The sequence below is a fragment of the Astyanax mexicanus genome, chromosome 6 (assembly GCF_023375975.1).
Source record: "Astyanax mexicanus isolate ESR-SI-001 chromosome 6, AstMex3_surface, whole genome shotgun sequence".
Taxonomy (NCBI): Eukaryota; Metazoa; Chordata; class Actinopteri; order Characiformes; family Acestrorhamphidae; genus Astyanax; species Astyanax mexicanus.
The window spans coordinates 10,151,757-10,168,507 of record NC_064413.1 but is presented as its reverse complement, the minus strand read 5'-3'; the positions used below and the strand labels follow the sequence as shown (position 1 = coordinate 10,168,507).

Here is a 16,751-nt window from a genome sequence, read left to right as displayed (position 1 = left end):
AGCAAGACGTGCACCAACAATTTGTCCTCTTTTGAACTCTGGTATGTCTCCCATAATGTTGTGTGCATTGCAATATTTTGAGCAGAACTGTGCTCTTACCCTGCTACTTGAACCTTCACACTCTGCTCTTACTGGTGTAATGTGCAATTAATGAAGATTGACCACTAGGCTGCTCCAATTTAGCCATGAAACCTCCCACACTAAAATGACAGGTGTTTCAGTGTCATTGTCCAAACCCCTGTATTAGCATACTGGAGACTTTACTTTACTCCAGTACGACAAGAACGGGATGGATCCTAACATCAGCTAATGTGCATCAGCATTTAACATGAAATGTTCTTTACTTTGTACACTTAATCACATCAATAAACTGTGGATCACTGTGAATCCCTCATAGCTAAAGCTACACTTTTTAACATGACTTGTTAAATGTAGGTGGTGTTTGTTAGCTCTGATACTTACTGTACGGGCTGAAAGGTGCACTCTAATGAGAATTATCAGTGGGTATAAAATTTATATATATACATTCAGCAAAAGTTATTTTTTAAGAATTTAACCTTACAAGCAGCTTTCATATTAAACAAGGTGCAAAAATAACCTCATTATATTTCAGGTAAGGAAAAGAGCTTAGTCCTTATACCTTATACCAGTCAAGAATCAGTTGTGCACCACATTCTTTAAAACACTTCTCCCTCTGCATCTGTTGATTCCACTACATTTCCCAGAATCCTTCACAGTCTTAGATTACAGTCACCAGTTCACCACCCACCAATCAGGAACAGCTACTCAAGCCTGTATTATATTTGTTTTTTTTCTGGTTATGATAAATGGGTTTAATCTTGAGGTGTTAGACTGTATAAACTTCAATATACTGTAAACACAACAGAGTGACTCACCTGTCTGTGACGTAGGATATGAGATGCTCTTTGAACATCCAGCTCCATTTCTTGATTGTGTTTAACAGGCTCATCTTAAAGGGGCGAATATCCAGCCTGAACCAGCCCTCGAACACTCGCCAGTCCTCCAGCTTACTAACTTCCTCATACAGGGCTTCATAGTGGTCGATCTGTACAGGAAAAAGAGAATTACTTTATAATATCCTTAAATATACAAGTATACAAAAAACACTTTAAGCAAGCAGAATTTAATGAATAAAAAGTAGTTCTGTCTTTATACAACTTATATTTGTACAACCATTACCTCCACACTGTAAAACAACCTATTTTTCACACTGTAAGATTCAAATCCTTTAATCTTCCTAAAAATTGCTTATAATTCATAAAAACCTTATTATCCTGTGCGCCTGACGTATGAATTTTACCAGTCAGGTTGTAAGCAGCAGTAAATCCACTCTGCTGGAGTGCAACGTTATACAAGAGTTTCAGTTCAGTTTAGTTCTCCAGCACCAAGACTGAAGCAGTATTAGCATTAGCCTCTAACCGGACTAACTCTTTTGCCACTCAGAGGTTAGTATTATCGTGGGACAAACCACTAGCTAATATCACCCTGGCTTACTGGAACACTCAGGGTTCCTCAGTGTAGCGCTGTTGGGCTGTATTAGCCACTAACCGCAGCTAGTAATAGTGGTTAACTGCTAATGCTAATGCTGGTGCACCCAGCCTTAGTAGAAATCTGGAAATCTAAGCTTACTGTACATAAACAGAAGCGCTTTACTCACCCAAATAAACAGTTTCAGGAGAGAAGTCTGTGTCTTTTGTTTATTTAACTTAGCTTAGATTTACAGCGGTGAGACCTGCTGAATTAAAATGGAAAACATGGCGACACCCCTGTTCCTTACTAGTGTCGCATAATGCACCTTATAATCCAGTGCGCCATCGCAGTTGTTTTACCGCGCTGTACATGCTCTTCACTTTGTGCATGTATCATGCAAATTATCTAAAACAGGCACCAATTTTTTTTAGACCTTTCGGTAATCATTAGTATAGAGACATTTTAATCGGTGCCTTTTTGGTATCGAATTTCAATACCAGCCCTAATTGTGAGTTTATTTACTTGAGGTTTTTTGTTGTAACAATTTTTACAATAATTCTACTTTGAATCAGATTATTAAAACGGGAACTTTATAAAAAATTCTATATGCATTTAGTCTAGTTTTTGATTGTAAATATAGATTTGAAATACTGGAGAGAAACAATGCTGTGAACAGTATAGAACACAGACAGTTTTACTGTTGCAAAAAAAGTATGTGAAGCTTTTGGGATTACTTGGATTTTTGCATAAATTGGTCATTAAATGTGTTCTGATCTTTATCTAAGTCACAACAATAGAGAAACACAGTCTGCTTAAACTAATACCACACAAAAAATTATATATTTGCATGATTTTATTGAACACAACATGTTAACATTCACAGTGAGGGGGAAAAAGTATGTGATCCTTTGAATTTAATAACTGGTTGATACTTCTATGTTTTGGGTTGTTGTCCTGTTGCATCATCCATCCTCTGTTGAGCTTCAGTTGGTGGACAGATGTTCTTAAGTTTTCCTGCAAAATGTCTTGGTGAACTTGGGAATTAATTTTTTCCATTGATGATGGCAATCCGTCCAGGTCCTGAGGCAGCAAAGCAAAGCAGCTCCAAACCATGATGCCCCCTCCACCATGTTTCACATTTGGGATGAGGTTTTTTAATGATGGTATGCTGTGCCTTTTTTCTCCACACATAGCTTTGTGTTTTTCTTCAAAACAACTCAAATTTTATTTCATCTGTGCACAGTATATTTAGCCAGTAGTGCTGTGGAACATCCAGGTGCTTTTTTGCAAACTTCAAACATGCAGCAATGTTTTTGTTGGACAGCAGTGGCTTCCTCTGTGGTGTCCTCCCATGAACTCCATTCTTGTTTAATGTTTTCCTTATTGTAAGTTTGTCAACAAAAATGTTAGCATGTGCCAGAGATTTCTGTAAGTCTTTAGCGGACACTCTAGGATCCTTCCTCACCTCATTGACCATTCTGCGCTGTGCTCTTGCAGTCATCTTTACAGGACGGCCACGCCACACCATTTTTTGTGTGGTATTAGTTTAAGTAGACTGTGTTTGTCTATTGTTGTGACTTAAATAAAGAAGAACACATTTATTGACCAGTTTAGGCAAAAATCCAAGTAATCCCAAAGTGTTCACATACTTTTTCTTGCAATTGTATAAGCTCACAAAATGATACTCTTACAGCCTACAACACAGAGGCCAGGCAGATAATAATAATATATGACCTACATGTTTACCTAAGACTAAACACTGATGGTGAGTGTCAGAAACTGGGGGACACACCCAGTATGCAAATAGATTGTGCTAAAAGCCAATAGAAAGAAGTGGTCAATGACATATCTAATCTATCTCAGTTCAAACTATTGATAATGTTGCAATGCTCCTTTATGTCTAATAAACTTTACCTGCTCTCTGAACTGGTCAGTGGTGGGCGGAGTCTCTGGTAAAGCGTCCTCTCCATATAACTCCACATACTCAGCAGTTAGAGGGTGACCGTAAAGGAGAAACTGCCGGAGAAATTCTGCCCGATCATCCAGCCACAGGGGGGTGTAGCGCTCAAACGTGCCCTGATACTTAGAGACTTTGCTGATGACATCATTCACTCGCTCCATCACTTCCTGTCGCATGTCTAGGAGGTCCAGCATGTCATCCATATCATCCTGTCAGAAAATGCAAACACTGATGGAGCCAAACATCACACAGTTCAAAAGCAGTCCTGTAGTACCAGTAGCTATAAAATGAGTAGCAACAGTATTAGAAATACTAGAAGTAGTACTACTAACAACAACAATAATACTTAAGTAAGTCAAGTAACTGTAGAACTAGAAGTAATTATGGTACTAGTGGTTGAATATGAGAGGAGTAGAAACCGTATTAGTAGTAGAAAAAATACAGGGCTTGGACAATGAAACTGAAACACCTGGTTTTAGACCACAATCATTTATTGTGGTGACGGACAGTTCTGGTGGAAACAGGAGAGTTGAGGTGCACATTGAATTCTGCCGTGATTTGATCAGCCGTGGTTTTATGTTTTTTGAATACAATCCGGGTTAGCACCCGAACATCCCTTTCAGACAGCTTCCTCTTACAGCGTCCACAGTTAATCCTGTTGGATGTGGTTCGTTCTTCTTGGTGGTTTGCTGACATTACCCTGGATACCGTGGCTCTTGATACATCACAAAGACTTGCTGTCTTAGTCACAGATGCGCCAGCAAGATGTGCACCAACAATTTGTTCTCTTTTGAACTCTGGTATGTCACCCATAATGTTGTGTGCATTGCAATATTTTGAGTAAAACTGTGCTCTTATCCTGCTAATTGAACCTTCACACTCTGCTCTTACTGGTGCAATGTGTAATTAATGAAGATTGACCACCAGACTGCTCCAATTTAGCCACGAAACCTCCCACACTAAAATGACAGGTGTTTCAGTTTCATTGTCCAACCCCTGTTGTACACCATACTACAGTAATAATACTAGTTACTGTAGTACTATTAGTAGTTTTGGGACTAGTAGTTAAGTTATGAGTAGCCACAGTATTAGTAACAACTGACAACAGGTGTAGTAGCAGGAGTACCAACAGTATTAGCAATAGAATAGTATAAGTGATACTACTATGGGAAGTATTACTAATAGTAATAGCAGTAGTAATAGTTGTAAGAGCAATAGTAGTAGCAGTACTAGTAATGCCAGAAGTGGCAATACTCTCTCGTACTACTCATAGCAGCAGCAGTAGTAGAGAAGCAATGCAAATAGTATTTTTTTTATTATAAGAGTAACAATACTAATAGTGGTAGTTATTATAAAATAAATATGGAATATATTTCTGTAGTGTTAAACCTGGTAGTCCTGCATGTCCAGGTGAGACGCCACCCGCCGGATCTGAGCAGACATCTTGAAGACGTCTGCCAGCAGCCCCTCCACCAGCTCGTAAAAGCTGTCTCCAGCATGGGCGTCCAGCGAGGGCCTGAAGACCATCTCAGCCCCGCCGAGCTCCATCTGAACCTCCAACAGAGGAGCGCTCCTCACCGACTCCTCCATATTATCCACAAAGAACTGCAGAGAGTGCGAGACAGCCCCAAACAACCCCTCCACCACCATCTCATCCACATACTCCACATACTCCCGCCAGCCGTCCACACCGTCCACCGCGCCAAACAGCAGCTGATTCTCCTGCCCAAAGACAAATCAAAAAGATACAGTTCCAGAGGAAATATATGTGTTTCCTAGATAGTTATGCTGTCCCATTTGGTTGCTATGCACTGGCAAGGTGGTTATGTTGCTCGAATTGGTTGCTATGCACTGGCAATGTGGCTATGTTGCTTGAATTGGTTGCTATGCACTGGCAAGGTGGCTATGTTGATCAAATTGGTTGCTATACACTGACAAGGTGGCTATGTTGCACGAATAGGTTGCTAATTGGTTCAGCCCTGACCTGAAGGAGGTGGTGGATGGTCTCTCCGTCTCTCCTGATGCTGCTGTAGGTCTTGGTGACTCTGGCCGCTCTGTCGTCCACCATCAGCAGCGTGTCCTTCTTACTGTCCTTCCTGCAGAACATCGGTTGCCTGCCCCATCCTCTCAGCAGCTCCTGGATGGTCTGCAGGTTGTCTTTGGCGGTCTGAAGTCTGTGCTCCAGCCTGTAGACTATTTCCTTGGCCTGGCAGATGTAGATCCAGCAGCTATGGTGCTGCCAGGTCAGCTCAGTCTCTGCCTGATGGAGCTGCTGGTCTACAGCCTCCAGCTCCACCTTAATCAGAGACATCTCCACGTCCAGCGCTGACTGCCGGACCCTGTTGTACCACTGGACCAGCAGCTGCATACTGCTCACACACTGAAAAATCACGTTTAGAAACTCTCAATGAGACCTGACCTACTAAGCTCCACCCACAAATGCATACTTTCATATGTACTTTATCTTCGCTAGCTCTCACTGTGCGTTGAAGATGAAACTAAATGCACCACTTTTGGAATATGTACTTTAGCTTGACTTTCTCTTATTGTGAGTTGTTGATGAAATGACATCAACCTTGAAATCTGTACTTTTGCTTTGTTAACTCTCATTTACAGTTGTAGATTATTGTACCTCCACCATGTTTGGAAGCTGATTAGAGGCTGTGACTAAACTGAATAGATTTTATAGGACTCTACACTGTCAAAATTCAAGCTAATTATTAGAAGCTAATTCTAAGAGTAATCAGCAATTCTCTAATATTCCCTGACGAGATAAACAAAGTGAAGAACGGTCACTCACCGTGAGGAACATGCCCTTCTGCTCGTACACGTCCAGTGCAGCAGTGGGGATACTGGTGTGCTCCAACATTTGAAGATGTTTCACATCTCTCAGGACAGCTAACAACTGCAGTCACACATTTAAAGAGCTACATTACTAGACACATTAATAGAATGTTCTAGAACAGTCTACCCTACTTAATTACCTAAACCCAAAATCTGCAGCTTTAGTTTAAATCTGCCTAATGATTTATATTACACTGTATAAAAAATAACCTATGGATCCACAATTTGCACACTGTTTGGGTAAGAGTTCATCCCATAGAGTTCACCCCATATTTTGATTAAATATTACCTAAACTAAACAGATAAACCGTGTAAAAAATGAAAAGAAATCCCTAACATTTCTTAGTACATACCACAAAAAGCACATATTTCCTATTAGCTCCAGCATCATAAATTTGCATAATGGGCATGTCTCTCTGTCACGTCTCTCTCACTGACCATCAGTGTGTCTTGCCCACAAGAAGGGCTACCATTTTCTGGTATCCGTTAATGCTTTAAAAAATGATTAAAATAACTGCCAGTAGGCAATGCTCAATCACAATATTTTTAATAATCACTTGCAGCTGTAGCTGCAGTAAAAGGTGGCTCTACTAAGTATTAATGGGGGGCAGTCTATATACATTTGCACGTCACACTTCTCAGATTTTTATTTGAGTTAAAAGTTTTATAACCATGTATAATTTTTGTTCCACTTCACAATTATGTGCTACTTTATGTTGGTCTATCACTTATTAAAATAAAATCACAATAAAATACATTTAAGTTTGTGGTTGTAAGGTGACAAAATGCGAAAGTTCAAGGGATATAAAAAAATGCAATGCACTGCATATTAGGTGCTTAGTATAGGTAATATTTAGAGGTTACTTACCTCTTTTCACTACATATGGTAACATTAGGTTTCAGTATGGATTCTACTCAAAAGTGTGAGTTTAGAGTTAGTACATGTTTGTGTGTGTGTGTGTGTGTTGCTTTCTAAGTTCAGGAAAACGTGTTGAAATGATGGAGATAGAGATTATGATGATATATACTGGAGTACTCCTTTAACCTATAAACATCAGTGCAGTGATAATAACAGTGTATAACGGCGCTCATTACCTCCTGATTGAAGTTGACTGAGAGGAGACTGGTAGTTAAATCTCTCCTGATGAGCGGCTGGTCAAGGTTCAGCTGGCAGACCTGATCAACAGTACGGCACCAGCCTGAGTACACCTCTTCCTCGAACCCGTGCAGCACTGAGCACATCTCCTCATACTGCTGCTGCACCAGCTCCACATCTGCTCCTTCAGCGCTCCTGAAACCACACACAGTATTTCTCTATCAGATACAGTGAGCAGACTGATTCAACTGCTTTTCAATTGCTTACATTTAGGAATGCAGGACAGTCACTGGTTCCCCAAATCATATTTGTGTGTGTGTGAGTATATACAGTGCCCTCCATAATTATTGGCACCCCTGGTTAAGATGTGTTCTTTAGCTTCTCATAAATTGAGTTTTGTTCAAAATAATATAGGACCATGATGGAAAAAAAGAGTAAAATACAACCTTTAACTCAAGTGAATTTATTCAGTAGGAAAAAAATCCCACATTAAGAAATAATTATTTAACATCAAATCATGTGTGCCACAATTATTAGCACCCCTGATGTTAATACTTTGTACAACCCCCTTTTGCCAACAAAACAGCACCTAATCTTCTCCTGTAATGTTTCACAAGATGGGAGAATACAGAAAGAGGGATCTTTGACCATTCCTCTTTGCACATTCTCTCTAAATCATCCAACGACCTGGGTCCTCTCCTCTGCACTCTCCTCTTCAGCTCACCCCACAGGTTTTCAATGGGGTTGAGGTCTGGGGACTGAGATGGCCATGGGAGGAGCTTGATTCTGTGTGCGGTGAACCATTTCTGTGTAGATTTGGCCACATGTTTAGGGTCATTATCTTGCTGAAAGACCCAGTGACGACCCATCTTCAGCTTTCGGGCAGAAGCCACCAGATTTTGTTTTAAAATGTCCTGGTATTTTAGAGCATTCATGATGCCATGCACCCTAACAAGGTTCCCAGGGCCTTTAGAAGAGAAACAGGCCCACAGCATCACTGATCCCCCGCCGTATTTCACAGTGGGCATGAGGTGCTTTTCTGCATACTCAGCTCTTGTGTTACGCCAGACCCACTTAGAGCATTTGTTGCCAAAAAGCTCTATCTTTGTTTCATCTGACCAAAGCACACGGTCCCAGTTGAAGTCATAGTACCGCTTAGCAAACTCCAAACGTTTGCGTTTATGATTGTGAGTGAGAAATGGTTTCTTCCGTGCATGCCTCCCAAACAGCTTGTTGGCATGTAGATAGCGCCTGATGGTTGTTTTGGAGACTTTGTGACCCCAAGAAGCTACCATTTGTTGCAATTCTGTAACAGTGAGCTTTGGAGAACTTTTTATTTCTCTTATCATCCTCCTCACTGTGCGTGGTGGCAAAATAAACTTGCGTCCTCGTCCAGGCTTGTTTACCACTGTTCCAGTTGTTTTAAACTTCTTAATAATTCCTCTGACAGTAGATATGGACAGGTGTAGGCGAGTAGCGATTTTCTTGTAGCCATTGCCTGACTTGTGAAGGTCAACACACATCTGCCTCACTTGAATGGTATGTTCCTTTGTCTTTCCCATGTTGAAGATAAATGGCCTCTGTGTCACGTCATATTTATACCCCAGGGAAACAGGAAGTTGTGAATTACTAATTAAATGTTCCTACATACTCTGATCAACTTCGTAAACTACTGTAGAAGTGACAGAAATACTTTTATTAAATTTATTTCCTAAGAATTGTTAGGGGTGCCAATAATTGTGGAACAGGTGATTTTATGAAGAATAATTATTTCTTAGTCAGGGATTTTATTTCCCCCTTAAAATTTACTTGAGTTAAAGGTTGGACTTTACTTTTTTTTTCCCATCGTGGTCCTATATTATTTTGAACAAAACTCAATTTATGAGAAGCTAAAGAACACATCTTAACCAGGGGTGCCAATAATTATGGAGGGCACTGTACATATATATGTATATATTGTGGCGTGAGGAGGCGGGGGAACCGTGGGTCCGCCCCACGCCGGAACTCACAGCCATGTCTGTCCCAGCCGGTGTGCATTCAGGACTGATTAAGCAGCCGGCTGGGACAGGTATAAAAACTCAGCCTCAGCTCACTGAAGGGAACTCTTGACTGGGGAGCTGAGGGCTGAGGCTGCACGGACCTTTAAATGGAACTGAAAGTCATTATACAGACTCTAGAGCCCCATTAGGGCTGAGTATGGTTATTTAAGTTGTTTTGGGTGTGGTGGAGGGCATTTTTAAGCCGAAATAAAGGTACGTTTTGAGTTTATTTACTCCCCGTGTCTGTGTTATCTGTGCGCTTCCTCCTTCCGGGTCACAGTGGGTACGCCCCTAACCCCAGGGGCCTACCACAATATATATATATATATATATATATATATATATATATATATATATATATATATATATATATATATATTAGTGGTGTCAATCGATTAAAAAATGTAATCTGATTAATCACGATTAGTTTAGATGCGATATTTAAATGTAAATAGAAGAATGAATGTAAGAAATGTAAAATTCAATTATATGTATATTAGTAGTGTCAATTAAAATAATAGTATATACTTGTATGTTTCAGGGGAGGTAAAATCAACATAGGATGCTGGAATAAAGAATGCACTTAATTTGATGAGAATAAAAGGGTGCCCACATGTATGCACCTGCCTAATTTTGTTTAAAGAATTATAGCACACTTTCTGTAAATCCTATACATTTAATTTCTCTTCTTAAATATCACAGTTTTTGTCAGCTATATGATATATTTAACTGATATTGCTTATCCAAACCAATAAATAAAAAATTAAAATCAAGAAAATTATTAGGGGTGCTCAAACTTTTTCATACCACAGTATAAATGCACAGTCCGTACAGATAAAACTGTTTATTGTTTGAATAATTAATGTATCAGGACGTACCTAGGCAACAAAACAAACCTGAGAGTCACATGTTCCAATACTTTTTCTCACAAGAAAAAAGGGGTGTGTTCAGACAGAAGGTGCTATCTTTTAAACTGCAAATCAGATCCAGATGTAAATACCTGGACATAAAAGCTAAAATGTTGATCTTTTGTCTCATACTAATCTACAGCAGAAATGAATGAGTTGACCTTACTGTTCCAATCCACTGTATGTGATATTGTTGGTGAAAAATTAATCTAAATGAAAGAAGTGGACAACATGTGGAAAGTGCAGGTTCTACTATACGCTATATGTCTCAGACTGATGAATAGTGTTCGGCACTCTGAGGTGTTGAGGAACTCTTACATGTCCAGAGCAGATCGGAAGTTCTCCCACAGGGTCTGGATTCTCTCTCTCAGCATTCTGGCCCATTTTAATGCACCGGATACAGGAGACATATTTTTACACAGCACGGCTTTACCCTTCTTCCTCTACAGAAACAAACAGAAAAACATTATCAGCAGCAGCTCTCCACAGCCCATAATGCCAGGAACAAAACTGTATTTTTCGCACTATAAGGCACATTTAAATCTTAATTTCCCCCAAAATTAAGGAGCAGTAAAACCACTCTGCTGAAGTATAGCATTATACAGGAGTTTCAGGGAAGTTTCTCCAACACCAAGGCTGGAGCAGTATTAGCATTAGCCGCAAAGCGCTAGCTCTTTCACCATTCAGAGGTGAGTATTATCAGCCTGTAGCCTGCTGCTAGCCCTGGCTAGAACTGTTGAAGCAGTATTAGCATTACCTGCTAACCTGATAACAGTGTAGCACTGTTGGGCGGCATCTGAAGCTTACTGGCTTCTATTTGCACCATAGAGCTCAGGCAATTGCCTTTTTCCTCATTACAAAGTGGTGGTTTATTAGGTAGTTACATAAATAGAAGCCTGCTGTCTTTCTTACGGTAACTTTATTTATTAGTAACTAGTTTCTATTCCTACCTCTCATAGATATTAATTTAAACTCTATGGGCTAACTTTGTAAGAAAATGGACAGACTAAGGTGCTGAGTGGTCCAGCGCTGCCACTATGAGCGGGAGGTCGCAGGTTCGTACCCCCGCTCAAGCAGCTTTGCCATCAGCTGTCGGCGCTCAGAGGGAGCAAAATTGGCCCTGCTCTCTCCGAGGGGGTAGATGGCGCTCTCTCCCCATCACGCTTAAAGGTGGCACCAGGCGGCACAAGGCGTCTGTGAGCGGATGTATCGTAACTGAGACGCTGTGCTTTCCTCCAAGTCCACTGGCTGCTCAGGCAATGATTCATCAGCAGCAGCTCGAAAAAAAAGGGGTGACTGACTTCACACGTATTGGAGGAGGCGTGTGCTCGTCCACATCCTCCTAGGGTCGCAGGTGCAACCGGTGATGGGGACACACAAAGGGGTGGGACATTTGGATAGCCAAATTGGGAGAAAATGGAGAAAAATCAGAGAGAAAAAAACATAGCCCAATTTTCAGCATCTATATTCGGTCTAAATAAAGGGCATGACGGACGGACCACAACCAAATAAAACCGTCCAAATATTGTTCAGTGTCTAGTGGGGTGCAGATTAATATTCAGCGCTTGTTTGACTTTAAAACAAAATGTTTTTCCAAGCATTACAGTTTTATTTACTTACATTAGCTTAACAGGTGAATTACAGGTGCTGAATTAGAAGGAAAACATTGGGAAACCCCTGTTTATGCGCCTTATGTATGAAAAGAGACCAGAAAATGCCTTGGGTCACTATGCCCAATGCTGGCCGTGGGGCAGATGGGTAAAATAGCGTTTAAAATATCCTGAAATATTGGGATATTTGTATCGCCCTACTCTAGAGCAGATTAACCTCTTTTGAAGTGTGAAGTGACTGCTCTGAAAGCCGTGCACCGTATTTTTCACACTTTAAAGGTCATTGGATTATAAGGCGCACTATCAGTGAACGTCTATTTATATTTACATTACATACATTTTTGGGTTTTGTGCTAGAGCTTAAATTCTCTGCCCGAACACGACCTGACCCGAAGCCAGACAAGAAATCGGGTCGGTTCGGGCCGAGATTTCCCACCACATTCCTCGGGCCGGGTCGGGTCTGGCTCCAGAAAATAGTCTGAGATGTAGGCATCTGTTTTTTAATTATATTTTTATTTTTAAATAAACCTCTGGTGTGATAATCACAATGTTGCTAAATAACCAATTATTATTGTTAACAAAAACGAACCAAATAGCGGTGTTAGTTGTAAGCGCTCGCGCTAGCCGCAAAATACAACAGAAAACACTGAGGGAGCTGCAGAATTATGTATGGGACTAGAATATGAGCACGAGGAGATAAAAGAGAACTAGGAGATACAGTATTTGAGAACCTTTACCTGTGAGTCTCTCTGTAACTCTCTCTCTTTTTCTCTCTCTGTGTCTCCCTCTCTCTCTCTCTCTCTCTCTCTCGCACGTGAACTCCTCCGCATTTGACTTGCAGCACTGTGTTTAGCTGTTCTTAAAAATCATTTTAATTAAATAATATTTCTATGCTTCTATGTTTCAGTGTTAATTAACATAATTCTGATCATATTTCGCTCATTTAAACAGCCCGGGCTCATTATGACAGTTTATGGTTCGGGTTGGGTCGGGCTCGGGCAGAACGTGCACGGGCTCGGGCTGGGTGGGGTTCGGATTTTTTGGGCCCGTTCTAACCTCTAATTTGTGCTGAGTCACAGTTTTATTTATATGACTTTTAATGGAACAGTGCACCACTGTCTTCAGATAAACTTACATGCAGGTTCTTGGAGGTTTTAAATATCTATCAGTGATCTAAGTAAGCTAGACTGGGTCCCACTGGTCGCTATGGTATACCAGGTGGTTGCTATAATGTTGCTAAGTGGTTTCTGTGGTCTTGCTAGGTGGTTACTATGGTATCCCAGGTGGTTGCTATGGTGTTGATAAGAGGTGTCTATAGTGTCGCCAAGTGTTTCATAGGTGGTTGCTAGGGTGTTGATTTGGTATAGCTGTTGGTCATTAAGATGTTGCAAGGTGGTTGCTATGGTATCCTTGGTCATTGCTATGAGGTGCTTAGTGGTTGAGAGTTGGTTGTAAAGGTATTGCTATGGAACAGCTGTTTGTAAGTTGTTGCTAGGTGGCTGCTAAGGAGATAATAGGGTATAGCTGTTGGTCACTAAGATGTTACCAGGTGTTTGATATGGTATCCTAGGTGGTTGCTATGGTGTTGTCAAGTGTTTACTAGGTGATTGCTAAGGTGTTGCTATGGTATAGCTGTATTTCATATTTATATAGTTTTTATATTGTGTATAAAATAGTTTTATATACATTAATATTAACAGTGTGGTATTTTATCTAGTCCTGTGTCTTTAGGCTCATGTACGTAGCTGCTCCAGAGCATGCTCATCTATTGGTCAATGCTCAGCTCAGCAAAATATGTGTCTTAAAAGAAGGTGTGTCTACAAGCTTCTTCTTGTATAATGAAACAGAAATACCTGGTTGATCTGAGAGTCAAACAGAAGTTTACATCTTTCCAGCTCATCTGCAAACATCTGGATCAGTTTATGGAAATTGGGGCTGAACGTTTCCTTAATGATTCCTCTGTCCATGAACGGTCGGACCACGGCTAGGAGCTATAGACAAAAACAATAAACATTTTTAGTGTTAATATGATAAATCATCAGTGTTTAATCAAATCATTATTTATAATAAATTATACTCAGAAAAACCATTCATAATCGGACTACTGCAGTTACCTAAATATATTTAAGTCGTAAGTTAGCAGTAAACAGAATACTGTATTTTTGCACTACAAGGCGCACTTAAAATCCTCCAATTTTCTCAAAAATCATCAGTGCTTCTTATAATCCGGTGCATCTTATGAATGAATTTTACCAGTCAGGTTGTAAGGAGCAGTAAAGCCACTCTGCTGAAGTGCAGGGTTATACAGGAGTTTCAGTTTAGCCTGAGACACTAAGCCTGGAGCAGTATTAGCATTAGCCGCTAACCATGCTAAGCGCCAGCTTTTTCACCGCTCAGAGGTGAGTATTATCGGCAGGTAGCCTGCTGCTAACCCTGGCTAGCACTGCTGGAGCAGTATTAGCATTAGCCACTTACTGCGCTAAGCGCTAGCTCTTTCTTATAGGTGAGTATATCAGACTGTAGTTTGCGTGTTCACCGTGTTACAATAGGCTACTTGGTGCAAACCACTAGCTAATATCACCCTGACTTACTGGTACACTCAGGGTTCCTTAGTGTAGCTCTGTCAGGCGGCAATTAGCCACTAACAGCAGCTAGTGCTTGCGGTTAGCTGATAATGCTAATGCTGCTGGAAATCTGGAAATCTAAGCTTACTGTAAATAAATGATGGTGCTTTACTATCTGTGTAGATCAACATCTATATTAAAAGAATATCTATACTTTTAAGAATTACAGTTTTGTTGATACCCCTGTTCCTTACTAGTGTTGCATAACGCACCTTATAATCCGGTGCACTTTATGTATTAAAATAGACCAGAAAATATGTTTATTGATAGTGCGCGTTATAATCCGTTGCACCTTACAGTGCAAAAAATACAATATACAAATACAAATACAATAAGCGCTAGATTTCAGCTTAGAAGTCAGATTTCTCAGTTCACGTACAAACTTTACCAGAAGATTCTTATATGTTTCAGTACATGTTAGGGATGGGATGTATCTACTTTTTTCATACAGTGTCAAAACCTTAGGGTGGTATATTGAATTACCGGCAGCAGGGATTGGTGTAAACTGCATTTATATTTCTACAATACTATCAGATTCTGGGTTATTTAAAGTGAAGAATGACTAAGTACAAAGTGCACACATGTTTAAGTCACAGTAAATGTTCAACAATCAGTTTCATGATTAATGGTGTTACCAGACAGGCCTTTTTTTCTGCACCCGGTTTCGGTTTCTTCTATATTTGGTCAAGTGTGAAAGCTGCTTTTAAGCCCGGGTGATATCCAGAGTACCATTACTGGGTCCACGTGAAACCGGTGGAGGAGCAATGCCAGCAAGGATATGCAGATTGTTTGTGTTGGTGGGCTTCAGACAACCAGTAATCAAACGGCAGGTGTTGTTCAATACTGGGTCTAGATTCTTGGCATGGGATGATCTCTCCCAGATAGGGCATGCATATTCCGCAGAGGAATAGCACAGAGCCAGAGCAGTAGATCGTGTGCCTGCCCTGTGCAGATAACAATCATCTCACACGCAAACAGCTGCTGGTTTGGAAGAAGCTTGACCGTTGAACGTCACGCACTCTAAAAGTGCACCAAAAGTATTTTTATCCAATAAAAATAAGCAAATACAGCCACTAGCCGAAGTGTTCATACTTTTACACTGTTCTACAAACAGAAAAGTGATGTATAGGATTCCAAACACACCTCACTGTAAGGTGTGTTTAAACCGATTGCTTCTAAATGAAGCAGCACGACCAATTTATCTCTACACCTTAAACAGAAGCGGAGTGGGAAAAGTGCTGCTCCCAGCGGAACAAACGCAGCAGCAGCACTAGCTCACCATCAAAATAAAACAAGCAACTGTCCCTGACACATCTTCCAACCGTGTACCAGGATCTGTATGCAGATTCATGAGAAAAGATCATCTAAATTTATAGAAAACTGCCACTTACTTAAAAGCTTTTGCATATTAGGCCCAATGGGGAAAAGTATTTGCTTAATAGCATATTAAATTGTACTTTTCTTATCAAAAAGGGCACCATTTTATTTCTTTCTATTTGTTTTTTGAGGGTGGGTTTATTTATTTATTTATTTTGTAAGTTTAAGGGTGTATTGTGTCAGTACCTAAACTATGTTGGAGATGTCACGCCTGGCCCTGTTTCCTGTCTGTCCTCGTGCCTGTGTTGTCCCACGTGACCCGTGCCCCTGTGTTCTGCCTGTGATTTTCCATTACCTCATGTCTCATTTGTAGCTCCACCCCTTCCCCAGGTGTTTCCACTCCCAGTGTGTTTCCTGTTTTGTTTAATAGACTTCCGCTGTCACTTGTCCTCTGTCGGTCTTTGCACTGTCCCCCGTTGTCTGTCCCTCTGCGTTTCTCTGTTCTCAGTGTTTTCATAGCCTTAGCCCGAGTCCCTTGTTCTTTGTTTATCTTCTTGTGTAATTCTTGTTTTGTACAGTTCTGTTTTGTTTATCTAGTTTTATTAGTCTTTTTCCTTATATATTTATATACTCCCTGTTTAGTTATTCTTATTATCTCGTTTGTTTTATTTATGTTCTCTAGTCTCCCTAGTTTGTTTTGGTTTGTTTCGCTGTTCTTTGTTTATTTGTTTTATTTACTTATTTAATAAATTTCTCGCCATACCTGCACATACGTCCGCCTCCTCGTCTCTCTGCCTGGGTCAACCCTGACATAAAGACCGACCAAATGGATGTAGCAGAATGGCACGCTGCTCGGAAGGCG

At 40.5% G+C, this 16,751-nt stretch overlaps 1 protein-coding gene across 1 annotated transcript in view; it reads right to left on the bottom strand.

The window, feature by feature from the left end:
- The window catches only part of LOC103021919 (dynein axonemal heavy chain 11), a 232,881-nt gene that overhangs the window by 188,478 nt on the left and 27,652 nt on the right, over positions 1–16,751 (bottom strand). The window contains exons 10-17 of the mRNA XM_049480231.1: positions 13,802–13,939; positions 10,657–10,781; positions 7,391–7,586; positions 6,252–6,356; positions 5,436–5,831; positions 4,841–5,173; positions 3,406–3,660; positions 897–1,066 (exon numbers count right to left, since the gene is read on the bottom strand). Coding sequence (XP_049336188.1) covers positions 897–1,066; positions 3,406–3,660; positions 4,841–5,173; positions 5,436–5,831; positions 6,252–6,356; positions 7,391–7,586; positions 10,657–10,781; positions 13,802–13,939 — 1,718 coding nt within the window. The remainder of the gene's footprint in view (positions 1–896; positions 1,067–3,405; positions 3,661–4,840; positions 5,174–5,435; positions 5,832–6,251; positions 6,357–7,390; positions 7,587–10,656; positions 10,782–13,801; positions 13,940–16,751) is intronic.